This window comes from Syngnathus leptorhynchus, chromosome 5, assembly GCF_054491065.1.
Source record: "Syngnathus leptorhynchus isolate UIUO chromosome 5, UIUO_Slep, whole genome shotgun sequence".
In the NCBI taxonomy this organism is placed as follows: Eukaryota; Metazoa; Chordata; class Actinopteri; order Syngnathiformes; family Syngnathidae; genus Syngnathus; species Syngnathus leptorhynchus.
In genome coordinates, this window is record NC_141199.1 from 17606208 (window position 1) to 17622708 (window position 16501).

A 16501-nucleotide genomic window follows, 5' to 3' on the forward strand; every position below is an offset into this window, starting at 1 on the left:
GGGGCCTGTACGAAGCGTAGCGAAGCTGCTGGTTTTGGATGGCATTGGCCAGGTTGGGATTGTGGAAGCGTCTTGTCAGGATGGAGCCGTCTGGCAACCTACGGGACAAATGTGGCTCGAGTTGAATTTTTCATCACCTGATCTCTTGCGGTCTCCTTCCTCACCTGTAACGAATGCCACGCAGTTCGTCGTTGTTCAGGGCGGAAGAGAGGTTCGGACTGTCGGGTTTTGGTTTTCCAGTGAACACTGAGTCTTGAGGGAGGTGAAAGAGATCGGAAGAACGAAGGGCCATGTTCTTCCTCAGAGCAGCGGTGAGGTTTGGCTGCTGACCAGGGATGACCAGGGAACCATCGGGGAGTTGATACGAAGCATTCCGTAGGTTTTGATTGGCAAGAGCCTAATGGGAGGTGAAAGCAGGAAACAGTTTGCAGTCTATATACCATTTGCAAAATCATCAATGCAAACAGGGTTAGGATGATGTACCTTTGACAGGTCGGGAGTGAGCGGCTTGCGTGGGTCGATGATGATGGTTCCGTCAGGCAGGGTATATGATACACCCTTGAGGTGAAGGTTTTGAAGGGCAGCCGTCAGGTTCGGGCTCTTTGGTTTTCTCGGGTCAACAATCATGGTTCCATCGGGGAGGGTTAAGGTTGCCCCCTTCAAAGCTGGGTTATTAAGAGCCTGATAAATTCAAATAAGGTCAAGTTTTACAATTCTGAGAGACCGACTACTTTACCGTGTCAATAGATTTGCAATCGGCAGTTGACAACAAACCTTTAACAAGTCTGGCGAGATGGGTTTATTGGGGTCTCGAACTCCCTCCGGGAGGTTAAAGGAAGCATTCTTGAGGGTAGGGTTCTGAAGGGCGTTGGCGAGACTGGGAGAGACGGGCTTCCGCGGGTCGATGATGATGGTCCCGTCGGGCAGTGTGTAAGATGCCGATTTCAGGTAAGGGTTCTGAAGTGCTGCCGCAAGGTTGGGGGATTTTGGTTTTCTCGGGTCAATGACGATAGTACCGTCAGGCAGTGAGTAGGAAGCTTCATGTAAGGCGGGGTTCTTTAGGGCCTTAGCGAGGTTTGGTGAAACAGGTGCCTGTATGCCAAGAGACAGATTGTCAAAGGCAGAAACAATGTGTATTGTCACAAATCATACGTTACTTGGTTTTTGGGGTCTATAATTGTGCCGTCGGGTAGAGTGTATGAAGCCGTCCTGAGATCCTGGTTCTGAAGCGCCCTGGCAAGGTTAGGGGACATGGGTTTCAGGGGAATTCGGGGGTCCTGCATAGGGCAAAATAGACAGTGAGACATTACTTGATGAAAAGATTGCTTCTACAGGCTGTCTCCAAAAAATCCAGAAGGGCCACAAGAGACATGATCAATTATGTTTGGAAGATACTGCTTTGAACAAGACTGTAGACAAGACTAAGGAGAGAAGACTGTTTTTTGATGTCATTAAATAATTTGAAGTCACCAACAAATTAGACAAGCATCTTTGTCAATAAACACACACCTACTGTAAATAAAAATGTTATACTGTATATAAGTCCAGCCAAAACGTATGTAGCCGATATATTTTTGGGACAGTCTGTTTCTGAACAGAAGTTGCTTTAATACCCACCCTGATGACTGATCCGTCAGGCAAAATGTACGAAGCTCCCCGGATCTGCTGGTTTTGCAAGGCTTGACCGAGCTGCGGGGAGGAAGGCGCTTCCGCATAGGGTGACAATAAGGTTCCGTCTGCCAGCCTGTACGATGCCCCCATTAACTGGGGATTGTGTATGGCACTTGCCAGCATTGGTGAAGAAGGTGGTGGAGGTTTGTAAGGGGATCTGAGTTGCAAAGGAGTCTGATAGCTTACTTGGCGGAGGTTTGGGTTTTGCTGGAGCGCCCTGTGAAGCTCGGGGCTGACGGGAGCGTAAGGGTTATGGCGTTGCATCATCGGGGATCTTAAAGACGTAACGCTCTGGAAGTCGCCACGGTTCTGCAAAGCGTCATACAGAAGCGGCGCCGGGCCGGGCTCGGATATGTAATCGTACCCGGTAACGTATGTCTGTCCATATGGCGAGTGGAGATGAGGTGTGGGATAGGAAGCCACACCGCTGAGTGCTTGACCGTATCTCATGGCTCCAGAAAGCAGTGGAGACGAATGCCCGGACGGGGCTGCGTAGGGGGACTGTGGCCTTTGAAGGGGAGAAGCATAGGAAGCATCTCTGAGAGCCTGGTTTTGCAGCGCTCTGGAAACCAATGGGGAGGAAGGGGCCATAGGCTGTTCGTAGGGAGATAACGGTCTTGGTAGAGGTGAAGCGTAGGATGCCTCTCTCAGTGCCTGGTTTTGTAGCGCTGTAGAAACTATAGGGGAGGAAGGGGCCATGGGCTGCTCATAAGAAGATAGTGGTCTTTGCAGAGGAGAGGCATAAGATGCGTCTCTTAGCACCTGGTTTTGCAGGGCTCTGGACACCATTGGGGATGAGGGGGCAATAGGTTGCTCGTAAGGAGACAGTGGCCTCTGCAAAGGGGAAATGTAGGATGCGTCTCTCACCGCTTGATTCTGCAGCGCTCCGGACAAAAGCGGAGAAGAAGGGATCGCCGGTGACCCGCGGGGAGCCAATGGGGAAAGGTAGGAGGCATCTTGAAGTGCCTGATTTTGCATTGCAGCAGAGAGCAAAGGGGATGAAAGAGGATTTGGTCCAACGTATTGGGCTGACATTCTATCCGTGTCGGCTTGGGGGCCAAAAGGGGAAGAGAAAGAAGCCTGGCGAATGGCTTGATTTTGATAGGCACGAGACAGCATTGGCGAAGCAGGGGTGGCGACCGGATCGGTGAAAGGATCCACGTAGGTCGAGGTGTACAGGTCCGGTGGCTGGACGGCGTGGGCAGGCAAGAGGGGACTGGACATGCGAGAATGTCGAGGAGAGCCGCGTGGGGATGCCGGATGCGAAATGTGCTTCGGTGGGGGTGAGGGCATCCTCCTCATGGAGTTTTGGGCAACGAGTGGACGCCCCCGGGCTACAGGACGCGGAGGAAAACGCCCAGACTCCCGCCTCACAAGGGGCGCACGGTGTATCATGTGAGGTGACTGAAAAGGAGAAGACTGATGAGAAGAGTCGATAGTGAGTACAGATGATCTGTTGCTTCTTATAGAGCCGGCATGGAATGGACGCACATTCTGGGTGGGTGGGGGTACTGGACGCCCTCTAAGACCCATAGGTGAAGGTCTGACAGTTCCCAAGGGAACATTCCCACCCATCTTGCGTCTGGTTAGCGGTGTGGGATCCCTCAGTAGCCGAGTCGAGCGACGGGAGAGAGTTGGGGACGCCGATCGAGGCACTTCGTGGGATAAACCTCTATGAGATTGAATAGGAGATTGTCTTCTGCTAAGTTGAGGAGAGAGGACGGGGGATATACGATCTGGAGAGGATTGTCCAGTCAACCTCCTGCCTCCAAACGGACTACCGGCAGGAGCAGGTGATGCGGGTGGACTTCGCATCCTTATCGATGCACGCGGGGAAGCGGGAGGAGAGTGCTGTATCATTGAGGTCCTCGGTGACGGCGGAGGACTTCGCTGAATGAAGGAAGCGTGAGGGGAAAAAGACGGTGAGGGTACCCCAGCCAAGGGGGACTGAGGTTGCATTCTGGGAGAGGGCGGATGCGAGATCCGTTGTGAAATGACAGAGGGGGGTCTTTGGACATTTATACTATTCCTTATGGCTGGATGTGGGGAGGGGATTTGTCTCGGTGGCAAGATAGGTGAGGGTACCATAGGATTGGGGTGATGTGGTACCTGAGGTGGAGGGATCACAACCGAGCGTCGGGATGGACTGGGAGACCGTGGCATGCGGCGGGCGGGAAGTGGGGACATACTTGCTTGCTTGATAATCATGGCAGTTGGCGTGGGAACTGATGGAAGGCCATAACCCTGCTGGGGTACCATCTGGGGATGGGGTGATGCCATCTGTTGCAACATCATCTGTTCTTCCGGTGACATCATTGCATAGGAACTCATCATTTGTGACGACGTTATCGGCTGCTGCTCATCTGATGACATCATTGAGTGGGGAATCATCATTTGTGAGGACATGGCTGATTGCTGTGACATGGCTATTTGCTCCTCTGGTGTCATCACTGATTGGGAAATAATCATCGGATGCGACATCCCTTGCTGTGGGGTTAACATGTGTTGTGGGGACATGACTTGGTGTGGTAGAAATTGGGGTACCATACTTTGCTCCGCTAACATTTGCTGCTGCGCTGTCATCGCTGGCATTAGCCGCTGAGAGGACATAATCATTTGTTCTTGCGGGGACATCATTTGCTGCTGTAACATCATGTCAGTTGAATGTCCCGGTGCCAGAGGTATCTGGTCTTCGTACTGGATATCGGACATACCTTCAAATTCCGGATCAGGCGGAAGATTAGGTGGAGGCGGAAGCGGTACTTCCAGGCGTTCTTTTCCAAAAAGGCGCACTTGAGGTCTGGGAACTCGGAATGTCTCGCCCCCCTGAAGCCCCCCAGTTTCAACCCCATACTGATCCAGCTCATCTACATAGCGGTCTTCATACTGACCCTGTATGTCCATTATTTGCCCCCCAGAGACCTGTTGGCCCCCTTGTGGAAAACCAACCATCTGCTGAGGGTTGAAGTCTTGGTAGGGCACACCCACAACATCATGATAGTTTGGTAGAACTTCTCCGTGCATTCCCGAAGCTGCCGCATGGACGTTATTGTAATATGCTTGCCTGCTGTCATAATAATCCGCTGGTCCATTTTCATCGTAATATACCTGAGCCTGATGAAGTCCGTACACTGGATCGTCACCCATTGGGGCATAGTAGTCTAAACCAACTTCGTTGTACATGGGCATCGCTTGTTGTTGCTGGTAGCCATATAACGCTGCTTCCTGATTGTTGTAGTACCCTTGGGCAACCAGATGGGGGTCATAGTAGACCCCGGTGTCCTCATCATAAAGACCTTGCGCATAATATTCCGCACCGGGGTCGTAGATGCCCTCATCTTCGTAGTAGCCCAAGTCCTGGTAGTCTGCCCCTGCTCCGTACGGATCTTGGTCCCCGTACGCTATCTCGTCACCATAACCGTCATATCCATAATCCGGATGTCCGTGACCATTTTGATCGTACCCGTGGGGGTCTTCCCACTGCTCGTAGCCGTGGTTGTGGTAGCCGCGGAGATGTGTTTGTCTGCCGTGCCCGCGGTGTCCCTCCAAGTAATGCTCGTCCTCCGCTTGCCTTCGCATCTTGTTGAACACAAAACGGTCGTTTAGCCATCGGGCTGCCGCGGCAACCCGACCTAGCACCGTACTCCGACCCTTCAATCCTCCGGCGGAGCCAGCCTTCTTCTTGCCAAACAAGCCCTTGAAGAAGCCGCTCTTCTGAGACGAGTTGCCACCCCCGCCCAGGCGCAGCAGCATGTAGGTGGGCTTCTTTCCATCGCCTGCTGCCTTCTCCTTGGCCTCCTTCTTTCTCCTCTTGCTGGCTTTGAACCTCATCATGAAGCGAGAGGTGTTTTTCAGCATTGACTTGCGGCGCTTCTTCTTTGCCAGTCTGTTGCGTCTCTTGCCCAGGCCGAGGAACAAGCGCGAGGTACTCTTGAGCTTCTTCCGGCTGTTTCGCCGCCGCTTGAAGCCCGAAAACTTCATGAACATCCGGGACATGTTCTTGAGACCTTTTTTGGGGATTTCCCGAACGGGAACCGGGGCGGCCTCCTCGCTCTTCTTGCCTTTCTTCTTTGGATCGGCATCAGACCTCCCATCTTTATGGCGGTGGTGGTGCTGGCCGTCCTTGGATATCTTTTTGGGTTCCTCTTCCTCGTCCTCGTCATCTTCGTCCTCCTCATCTTCTTCGGAGTCTTGGCCGCCTCTCCTTCGTCTCGCTGTTGGCGCGGTCCTGCGTCCTCCACGCCCCCGAGCCCGCCTGTCATCCTCCTCCTCTTCTTCACTCAACTCCTCATCATCCTCTTCTTCCTCATCATCCAGGAGCTCTTCTTCCTCCTCCTCTTCCTCCTCCTCCTCTTCCGATTCCACTTTCTTTCCCTTCCCTTTGTCTTTCCCTCCTTTCTTCTCCTCCTTTCCTTTCTTGTCCTTCCCTTTCTTGTCATCCTTGCCTCCTTTTTTGTCACTCTTTGCCCCCTTCTTGTCCTCTTTTATTGCTTTCTTGTCATCCTTGGCGGCTTTCTTGTCCTCCTTTCCTCCTTTCTTGCCATCTTTCCCTTTCTTTTCTTCCTCTTTGATTTTCTCGGGCTCGGCCTTGCCACCCTTTTTTTTGTCGTCCTTCTTGGGGTCTTTCTTGCCAGGCATTTTTGTAAACAGTTAGCTAGCGGCGCTCCACCATGGCAGGTCTCCAAATTCTGGAAGACATTTTAACACAGACATGGGGTTGACTTTTAAGCGTGAAGAATAGAAGCTGATATGTTCAGAAGAGTGAAACCAAATGCTCCGGAGTCTGACCTTTAAGAGAGTTTGGATACGCCTTGGTGGATTTGTGCTGCGCCAGGGCCCGTCCGCCTCGCTAGAGCTCCAAAGTGTCGGAATGCGGTCCCCATCAATCCTGCTGAAAAACACGCAGATATGGAGACATTCCACAAGTATTCCGACAACCTCCCAAAAAACGCATTTAGAAAGAAACCACCGAGACGTGACCTTCAGTTTTTTGGGCTTTCGGGAAAAAGCGCCTGGATGGTCGAGATTGAATTGATTGAAAATAATTTGCGCACCATTTTTTTGCATAATCAAGCAGATGATCAATGATTTTTTTTCTTTGAAAATTCCCAGGACCTGCTACTATGTTTTGGAGCATATGAACTACATTTTATATGAGGTCTCCCATGGCCTGTCACTACCACTGGATAAACTCTGATATCGGGGCAAGAGGACAAACACCTCCCATAAATCTCAATCTGGCAACCCAGACACACACACAGACTGATAGCAGGATGTAGTCACCTCTCCACTCAACGTGGTGGCCGGGATCTTGGCGCTACTCCAAGGTTTTTTTCGTCTGGAGGCAGCTCGGTAGAAAAAACAAAACAAAAGAAACAAAGCTAAAGTGTTTAGGTTGTTCTCTTCTTCTAGCCTACTCCATCTTCCGTCCCTGTGACTGTTCTCGGCATGCCTCCGATCGGCGTTTCTTGCGGCGGCCGGCGCAAGGAGTCTTCATTTGTCATCCGGCTCTACAGGTGAAACCCGAGCGAGCGGCGGAGGGGGCGGGGCATAAATAATACAGAAGGTTGACAGAGATGACACGACAGGCAGAGAGGAAGGATGAGACTTGCTCAAGATAAACCGCAAAGCCTGTTCTTTTCAGGTGACATCACCGCATCGTGCCCTCTTCCGCGCTTTTGACAAAAGACCCCAAGAATCAAGAATTACAGCACACCTTCTGTTCATTGACACTTTAGCCCGGGTTCTTAGCAGCTCCTGCAAAAATAAATAAAATAACACAACACAAATAAATAAATAAATAAATAAATAAATAAATAAATAAATAAATAAAGAAAGAAAGAAAGAAAGAAAGAAAGAAAGAAAGAAAGAAAGAAAGAAAGAAAGAAAGAAAGAAAGAAAGAAAGAAAACTGGTTGCCATTCATTTTTAAGGACGATTTATTTGAAGTGTTTTGGGATTATAGTTTGGAGTTTAGGGTTTATTAAAAGTGCAGAGATTGTGGGTTCAATTCAGGCTCCTGCCTTCCTGTGGGGAGTTTGTATGTTCTCCCCCATGGCTGCGTCCAAGTTTCCTTTAAATGGCAGTCAACGGCTGCTTGCTACCCGCCTGCCCACTTGCTCGTAGAGCAGGAGAAACATCTTCCCGCCGGGTATCGGTATCAGGGACTACGACTCAGTCCGACACGCGGGCTCCCGAGAGGGATCGGTGTCAGGGCTGTGATTATGAGTGCCATCAACCAAATTATTCCTCAGGGGATCCGATTGCCAGATCTGTCCGGCCTGGTGTTGGGTTGCCGGATAGTGATCTTTTGCTCCCCGAAGCGTAAGCCTATCTGATCTTTACCAAGCGCCAAAGAGCACGCACGCACACGCACACGCACGCACACACGCGCAGGCAGGCAGGCGTGCGAGTTTGTGTCTTTTCCTTTTTACGATTCGGATCTCCAATTGTAAGCGTCGCCTTTGGACGGGTGTGAAAAGGCCCAATCAGACGGGAAGCAAAGCCAGACTCAGGCGGGTGGTCTTGCAATGCACGGCAGAGAAGCTCACTGATGAGGGTTCATCAAAGACGTACACACACACACACACACACATGCTGCTGCTATCTAGCGGTCCGACGTTCCACCTACAAGCAGATGTTTGGATGGTTGAAACGAGATGATCATATCTCTGTTTTTGAATGAGGATGAGGAATTTTTCTTTTCAAGGGTTACAAAGTAGGTTTTCAAGTCATTTCTTTTTTTGTGCTGCACCGAATCATACGGGTGTGATTTCCAAAGAGTCGACACGACCTCACTAGCCATGAAGTTCACTTGGCAGAGGCTGAGCTGCACTGTGTTTGTTTACAGAGCACGATATATGTTCTACTGTCTAACATGAGTCCCTCTGCGCTTGGTAAAACGTGCCTTCGTAGGATTAATGTCCACGTTCGATACAATTAGCTACTTTTTAGCCAATTTGCTCATTTTCCACACACGTCAACAAACGAAATAAGTTTCCTTTTATGTCTTAAATGACGTTCGTTAAGTGTCTTGAATGTTAAAAAAGATCAACAAATAGTTTCTATGGTGACAGGAATCATGAAAATTAGGAGAGAAGCTTTGGGAAAACCCCACCAGCGTCACTGGAGTTCCCTCGTCACGTGACAACCACCACCCATCAGGGGCGTCACCAAAGAATCCGGAAGTGAGCAAAAAAAAAAAGCGCCAAAAACGAACGGTTGCTTTTGCTCACCTTTCAACGGCGCAGGTCCAGCGAGCACCGAGGAGACCGCAACTTCCAAGCCGACCCAAAGTGGAGCAAATGAGGCAGAGAGAGAGAGAAAGATCCGCTGCTGCTGCTGTTGCTGGATAAATTTTTAACGAGCGGCCATTCTTTGGTGGTGACCGCCCGGGGGGCTTGAGTTCCACACACGGGATGGGAATGACGTGGACGCCGCGGGTGGCCCCATCACCACACACGCGGCTGCCTGCCTGCCTGCCTGAGTGAATTGAATGGAAGTAAGTTTTTACACGCTTTTTTTTTTTTGAAGTCATGACTTTCTCTATCTTTCTTGCTTGCTTCTTTACGTTCCTACAAGACTGTCTGCTTGTCTATTTCAAGTGAGACAATGTCAGGTCATTGTATCTTACAGTTATCGACTCTTTTTTATTTGTTACAAATGTCATTTAATGTTTATGAGTAAATCTGTCTTTAAAAGGATGTAGCAATTTTGGACGATTTCTACATGGGAATTTGGCCCTAAACTGGTGGGAGACGGCAGGGCAATCTAAAAAAACAATAAAAAAAAAACATGAATTGGTTCTTAACCAAATCACAGCAACTAGGCCAGCTTTCCTGTGGATAACAAAGGCCAGCCAGCTCAGATGCAAAAGCCCAACCGTGAGGATGCACTTTCTCCATCCACATGTTTTGTGCGTTCTTCAATTGCCTGGCAAACTTCATATTTATTTTCGCCTCGCTCGCCTCTCAGGCCAGGCCGGGCCGGGCCGGCGCACGATGGAAAAGTGTGTCACGAGATGGCTTAAATGGAGCAGAACAGATGAAGGTGAATGAAGCGCGTTTGTTGTCACCCCCCATCATGTAATTCCCCAGCGGGCCGCCAGAAGGAGCCCGCACGCAGTCCATGTGGCTCATCGTCATCAACATCACCATCATCATCAGCTTCAGATTGTCTCCATAAACCAGACGACCTTGCTCCCCACCCCGCCACCCCGCACGCAGTAGCCAGCCAGTCCGCTGGCTTTTTTGCTTTGCTTTTTGAATGATAGAAGCCCACGGAGGTTCTGCATCGCCGTGCCACACGCCATTGGTCCCTTTTTTTTTTCTCCTACGTAGAACATTTTGGCAACATTTGGGCTATTTTTAGCAGCGTTTCCTGGAGTGACATAGATAGATTTTAAACCAATAAGACACGTTTGCAGTTGTTTTTGGTGGAAGAGTCGTGGTTTTTGTTTGTTGTTGTGTAGCCCGGGGGAAATCGGATCCAAATCAAAGTCCCACTGCTCCATACACGCTCCTGTTGACCAAATGGCAAAGGAACGAAAACGGAAGGGAACCACACACATTTTTTTGTTAATGACAAAAAAATACAAAATATTGTCAAAAAGTGCAAAAATACAAGACAATATAAAAACTAGAAAGAAAAAATACAATATAACAGGCGCAAAACAAATTTTAACAGTGACGCTCAAATATGTTTATAATTACAAAACTATTAAGCAAAAATAAATCCAAGACAAAAAAGAAAAATATGAAGGAAACAAAAGAAAAACTATCCAAAATGATTGTAAAAAGTTGAAAAGTGCCCTTATTAGATGCAAAAAAATGGGATTGGCGAGGTGTCGTGGGAACGTCCTCCGACTTGAAACGTGCCGATTAGACAGCAGCGGCGCAATAATGGCTTTGATATGAAGATGATATTGTGTCTCCTGCTTCAAATAGAACATTGGAAGGGAAGGGGGGGGGGCTTTTTCCCCGCAGGCGCACTTGGCACATCCTCTTGATGACTTTTTTTTTTTTTCCAGCACGGCTTCAGGCGTCCGTGTCAGCGGCCGTTCCGTCCGCCCATCGCCTACTGCGCTGCTCGCTCTCCGAGCAGCTGGTCCCTCCGCCTCCGTCGTCGTCGTGGCGATAAAGCCCAATGTTGTTGATCCGTGCCACCGATCTGTCGCCTCGGGAGCCTCGGTCGTTTTTGTCTCGCCCGCTTCACTTCCGTCCAAAACTCCAGTCAAGGGAAGGCTTTGCAACAATTTCAATTCATTAGGAACGCGCTACATATATGACAAAACCTATGAAAAATAAGATTTTTGTTTATTGCGCACATTTGCTACACAAATGGATTCAATGTGAAAAATGACAATATTGCAAATCTTTCCTTGGGTTCTCGTAGCGTGACCGTAAAGACAGGCCGGCGACTAACGGTCCCGCCGCCAGCTGCGCCAACCGAGCGTTTGTGGAGCGCGTGCCAAGGAAACGTCACCTGAACCCATGACTGCCACCTTTGTAGCCATTGCTGTGCTCCTGCGGGAAGGAGACAGCAGATGGACAATATTCTCCAATTCTCATTCAGCAGAAACAATCGGCAGGCGCCTCATCGTTTTTAAATGCACGTCGTTGATGCCGCAATATATTGTAACAGCGTGATCTTGGCTTCGAGACTGCGTTGTGAAGTTCTCGGACTGGACTTCGGGCTCGACTCGGTCCCTGTCTTGCGCTGGCCCGACTGGGGATTTTCCATCAGCTCTTCAGCTTTGCGATCGTGATAACACCAAAGAGCGTTCTAAAAAAATTCATCAATAAAATGAAAGCGTCACTGCCACCTACTGCAGTGGATGTGCAATTACACTTCATTTTAGAATGAACTCTTTGGCTTTGCGATTGCGATGACACCAAAGAGCTTCAAAAAGAAAAATCAATCAATAAAATAATCATGTAAAATAAAAAGCGCCAATGCCACCTACTGCACTGGATGTGCAATTACACTTAATTTCAGAATGCCCCGAGGTGGCCCATCCCACTCCTTGAGAATGGACTGTACCTCACGATTTGAAGCCCTCCTCATGTCGTTGAAATCGGAATTGACCCCCCCCCCCCCAAACCTCGTCGGAAGCCCTAACCGTTGTGTTTCCAGCGCTCAAAACATGTGATGTAATCCGACATGTACCCGGCTCAAGGCTGCACCTAAAAATACAGTCCGAGCGGGTGAAAAGCATTCGGCGGCGGCGTTCGACGAGTGTCCAACGCGCGCCACAAAGCCGACGATGGCTTTGGCGGCTGAGTTGTGTGCGGAGGCCCTCGGGTCCTGCTCCTTTTCAGCAAGATGTCTTTCTTTCTCCCAACATTTTTGAACGCCCCCTCCGGCCGCGCTGATAATAGAAAAAACCCAAGACTGCCTCCAGATGATCTATTTTAAATTGTTCACTGGACTGCGCCAATTAGCCGCCGCTCGCGACTTTTGTGACGCTCGGCTGCACCCACCCACCGAAGAAGCGAGCAACTGACCCCTTTGACGCTGGCTGGCTTCACTACCGACAAATATGTTGATTCTGATATTTGCAAATGAATTCAGTAAGAAATGATATCATGAGAAAAAGAACCTGCCTATTCAATATCGGCCCAGTAAATGGAGCGATTGATTGATGGGGCAGAATTGATCAGAATTGAAAGCCCCAATCCGGATTTGCCTCCATGGTCTCTCTCCGCATTTCTCTCTTTGATGGCGTAATCCAAAGCAAGGCTTTATATTTTGGTTGCACGCTAGGTTCTTGTTGTCATGGAAACGTGTCTGGCTACGATTGGGATCGTCATCCGGGGCGGGCTCTTTTTCGTTTTGTGCGAGCGGGACGCTAGCCCGTAGCCGGGATGCTCGGCCGCCTTGGCTGAAGTGGTGACGCTCATAAAGTAGTTACCATGGTAACCGGAAATTGCCCACATGATTTTCTTTTTTGTCAGGGGCCTTGTGTAACGCTTCCCTCTCCTCTCTAATCTATTTATGTACATTCATATGGATGCGGCCTTTCATATTTTCCGCCGCTGCCTTTTGATTTCATCGGGAGACTCTTTGTTTTCATTTCCGCCGCTACGTTAGCCAAACGTCGTTAGCGGCGCGGGCCTTTTGTCTTGGGCTAATTAAACAAGAAAAAGGAGTCGATTGTTAGCGCTTGCTTGCTTTTTTTTTTCCCCCCCCACACTTTTCATAATCACTCACTTGTTGGGGCGATTAGCGGGGATGGTTTGTCTTTGGAAATGCTCCAATGGGATTGTCAATTGTGGAAGCGGAAAGGCTAACCAAGATGACTGTTTTTTTTTTTTTTTTAAGGATTGCTCACATTCTAAGTGAGTTGAGCTGTTCTAGTTCCTTTCAGTTTACTCAGGTTGTCTTTGTTTTGCCTCGGTGGAGGTCTGCACCTTTCCAAAGTGCTCTTCGACATGGTTTCGACTTTCCACAACCTCTCTTTTCCCCCGAGTGACTTTCTTGTGTTTTGTGAGGCTGAGGCTTTTGAGTCAGTCCGGACGCTGAAGGTCACGTTGAAGGCTTTATAGCAGCTTTTAAAGCAGCCTTCATTACGCTCGCCACGTAAAGAATATTGAGGAGCAGCTTCACAATTGCTCCGCCGGGGCCCGTTTTTTGCCTGGGAAACGGCTCTTAATGGACCTGGCGTCGCATCTGCACTGCAGGCTCGTTTTTACACAAAAAAAAAAACAACCCGCAAAGCTTTTCTATTTGTAAAGCTCCCGTAATGTCTTTTTTTTTCCCTCAAAAGAAAAGCACTGTCTTCCCTCTTTCATGTTGGCGTTACGCAAGCGTCTGTTTCCTTTTCTTCGCAGCCTCGCGGGCTCCTTCTTGTCGGAGGAGGAAAGAGGACCTCAACAGGTGGCCAATGTTCTCCTCGGGACGAGCAAGAGGAAGATCGTGCTCCCTGGTAATCAGAGGCAACCTGCTTATTGAATGCGAGCTAGCGGGATTCGCTCACACGCGCGCGCGGGCCCGCCCGCCAACGTGACCCAGTGGCGGTGCGCGCCATCTGTCTGCTGCGGGACTACATCCAGAGGGGATGGGGGGGGGGGGGGCTCCCTGAGGACCCCCTTACGCGCGCATGCACCCCCTCTAGCCGCAGTTTTGCTGGGCTAATTAGGGCTAATTGAGGCTGCGCGACTCACAAGCCTCTCCAGTTTGCCCCGGCCTGGCCCGCTTTAACGAGCAAAGCCGCTGACGGAGAACATGACACATCATCCGGCTCGTTTAGGCGGATATTGACATGTTCTCATGCCAGTTGTGTGATGGATGACACACTAGCGCACAGTCAGGCGGACCACATTACGCATTGGCGCATGTACGAGGCGGCTTCGGAAGCATACAAAGCCCACACATGCACAACCGCTCATAAACACTCACACAAACGACCCACGCACGCCCACAAATGTACAAACACACGCTTGCTAGGACAGCATGCCCACACACACACTCATCTTCAATTTTAATAATTAATCGGCTGTCTCATTTAATCGGTTGGTACTGCTTCCTTTACGATTTTTAAAAGAAAAAAAAAAACGTTTTTACACATAACATGTAACAAAAGGACAATTGTTTCTGTTTTGGGTTTATGTGTCATTGCTCATCCACTCCAGTAGGTGGCAGTGGCACTCCGTTTAAGTTTGATCAAAGCCATAAAGTCTGACTTGAATTCACATCTTAACTGTTAAGGAACCCATAAATACGTTATTTTATTCATGATGTATATTTGAAATGAATCGGCAGTTTAATCGTTTTGCGTCATTTAGTTCTACCGAATATCGGACTTGGCCTCGTTCGTATGGTTGACTTTTGCTCATTTCCGCCTCTCTTCCATTTTCCGCACCGTCTTTGCCGTTTCCACAAAAAGGCGGATTTTTTTTCCGCCTTTTTCAAGGCGGCCATCCCACAAGGATGACATTTTATGACAAGCGCACAAGTCGAGTTCTCCCGGCGGAATTGCTGCACATGCCTTTTATCCATTATGCATTTGCTAAATAGACGCTTGATAATATTTTATAAATGGAGGATGAAGTCACCCACTGTCTTCAGCCCACCTTCCCCGCTCCACCATCCCGCTCTCATTCAGGCCCGGGTGCATGTCCCTATGTTTAATTAACTAGTCTGCTGCTGTGGAAGTGCCTTCAGCCAGCTAGCGCTGCGTGGGCGGGCGGGCGGACGGACGGGCTGCGGGCGAACGGACGGGCTGCGGGCGAACGGAGACTCCAAGCGGGGAACATTTCCGCGCGCATCTCGGCTCGTCAACTGGGCAATAGCAAAACACCAACTTAGGTGCGTTTTCTTTTTTTTCTTTTTTTTCTTTCCCTCACCCAGGAAGATTACGTATACGTACGTACGTATATATATGTGTGTGCGCGACGGAATCTCCCCTCCACGCACACACGCTCTCGAATCTCCAAGAATCTGCGCGGAGGAGGACAGAAGAGGAAGAGGAGGAGGAGGCGGAGGCTGTCCACGGGCTCTCACACTGCGGAACGCGCGCGGAGCTGCCTGGAGATCCCCCTCCCAAAATATCGGCAGGTCCTTCCATCGCCTGCACTCTGTCCGCCCGCCACGTAGCTCCCTCCCTTACTCCCTTACTCCCTCCCATCCATCCTTCCCAACGCGTGGACCTCACATTTGACTGGCAAGACGGAATAGGCACCTGAGCTCCTGGCCGTGGCCAGCCAGCGGTGCTCTTCGCGGACTCGACAGGTGGATTAATCCCAGCGTGCGGTTCTCATTTTTGGGTGGAGGTGCTTCTTGTGCGTGCGTGCCCCCCCCCCTCCCCCCACTTCTTTCCCTCGGATGGAGGTGCAATTGATGGATTAATTTCACGGGGGTGGAGGGGGAGACTCACCCCTTGGAGGGCACCCGAATGGAGTAACAGGCTGCAATGTCATCTCCACCCGGCTGCCTGGAGAGATGTGTCACGGGAATGGGGTGAGTGCATGCCGCGGGTTTGATCGGGAATCTTTTTTTTTTTTAATCCACGGCGCTTTGCTTGCGCATGCAGGGGCACATTTTGCCTTTTGGGGATGCGGGTGGAGGCAAGTGGAGCACATAACCCGCTGCGTGGTTCATTTTCCGCGTTCACCTAGCTTTTTATTTTTTAATTTTTTTTACGCGCACTTTTGAATTCAACTCCGATCCCTGACGCGCGCGCCCGCCCGCCCGCACGCCCGCACGCCGTTAGATATGCTAATAAGTCACGCTGCTGTGCTCGCGCGTCCTCGCCTGGCAAGATTCAACAAGTCGCCGCATGCGATGCACGCGCACCCCAAATCCAACAACAGCAATAGTGACAGCGACACTAATCGCACGCAACGTGTGTTTGCTCGGCAGATCAAGTTGAAAGACTTTGGCACCAGAAGAAGGCGGAAGGAGGAGGAAGAGAATGAGGAGCCGGAGAAGAGGCGCGATGGCCGGCCACCACGACGACGACGGCCACGCGCGGGTCAGGGAAGCGGCGGTGGCGCGCACGCTCACGGACCCGCGAGACGAAGGCGCAAAACGCTCCTTGTGACAGCCAAGGTAAGAACAAGACAAGACATGACGCTGCTGCAGCCTGTTGTTGACGCGCCGGACGCTTGGCGGCGCTGTTGCATCGCTGGCTCGTGTCTCACATGCATGATGCTCGTGATGATGATGCTGCTTCTGCTGCTGCTGCTGATGATGATGAGAGGCCATGCAAATGCATTCTCAAATTACACTTTGAATAGAGTCACGTTTTAGAGACGCACATGCACGCGCTCTCTCAAACACACACACACACACACACACACACACACACACACACACACACACACACACAC

At 50.2% G+C, this 16501-nt stretch overlaps 3 protein-coding genes across 4 annotated transcripts in view; 1 reads left to right on the top strand and 2 right to left on the bottom strand.

The window, feature by feature from the left end:
- Nucleotides 1–300: 300 nt before the first annotated feature.
- LOC147057473 (uncharacterized) lies at nt 301–1938 on the bottom strand. The gene is made up of 7 exons (XM_085911625.1): nt 1858–1938; nt 1618–1689; nt 1158–1277; nt 775–1092; nt 484–681; nt 366–397; nt 301–322 (listed from the first exon to the last, which is right to left on the bottom strand). The coding sequence occupies exons 1-7, from the start codon at nt 1936–1938 to the stop codon at nt 301–303; spliced, it is 843 nt and encodes a 280-aa protein (XP_085767751.1).
- Nucleotides 1939–3448: 1510 nt separating this feature from the next.
- Nucleotides 3449–6559, bottom strand: LOC147057474 (uncharacterized). Its single transcript, XM_085911626.1, has 3 exons — nt 6460–6559; nt 4386–6359; nt 3449–3561 (listed from the first exon to the last, which is right to left on the bottom strand). The coding sequence occupies exons 2-3, from the start codon at nt 6307–6309 to the stop codon at nt 3449–3451; spliced, it is 2037 nt and encodes a 678-aa protein (XP_085767752.1). The 5' UTR covers nt 6310–6359; nt 6460–6559.
- Nucleotides 6560–15458: 8899 nt separating this feature from the next.
- Nucleotides 15459–16501, top strand: part of grin2ab (glutamate receptor, ionotropic, N-methyl D-aspartate 2A, b) — a 38202-nt gene continuing 37159 nt past the window's right edge. For both annotated transcript variants that reach the window (XM_085911796.1, XM_085911798.1), the window contains exons 1-2: nt 15459–15629; nt 16032–16220. In XM_085911796.1, the coding sequence (XP_085767922.1) occupies nt 15612–15629; nt 16032–16220 (207 nt within the window). In that variant the 5' untranslated portion in view covers nt 15459–15611. The remainder of the gene's footprint in view (nt 15630–16031; nt 16221–16501) is intronic.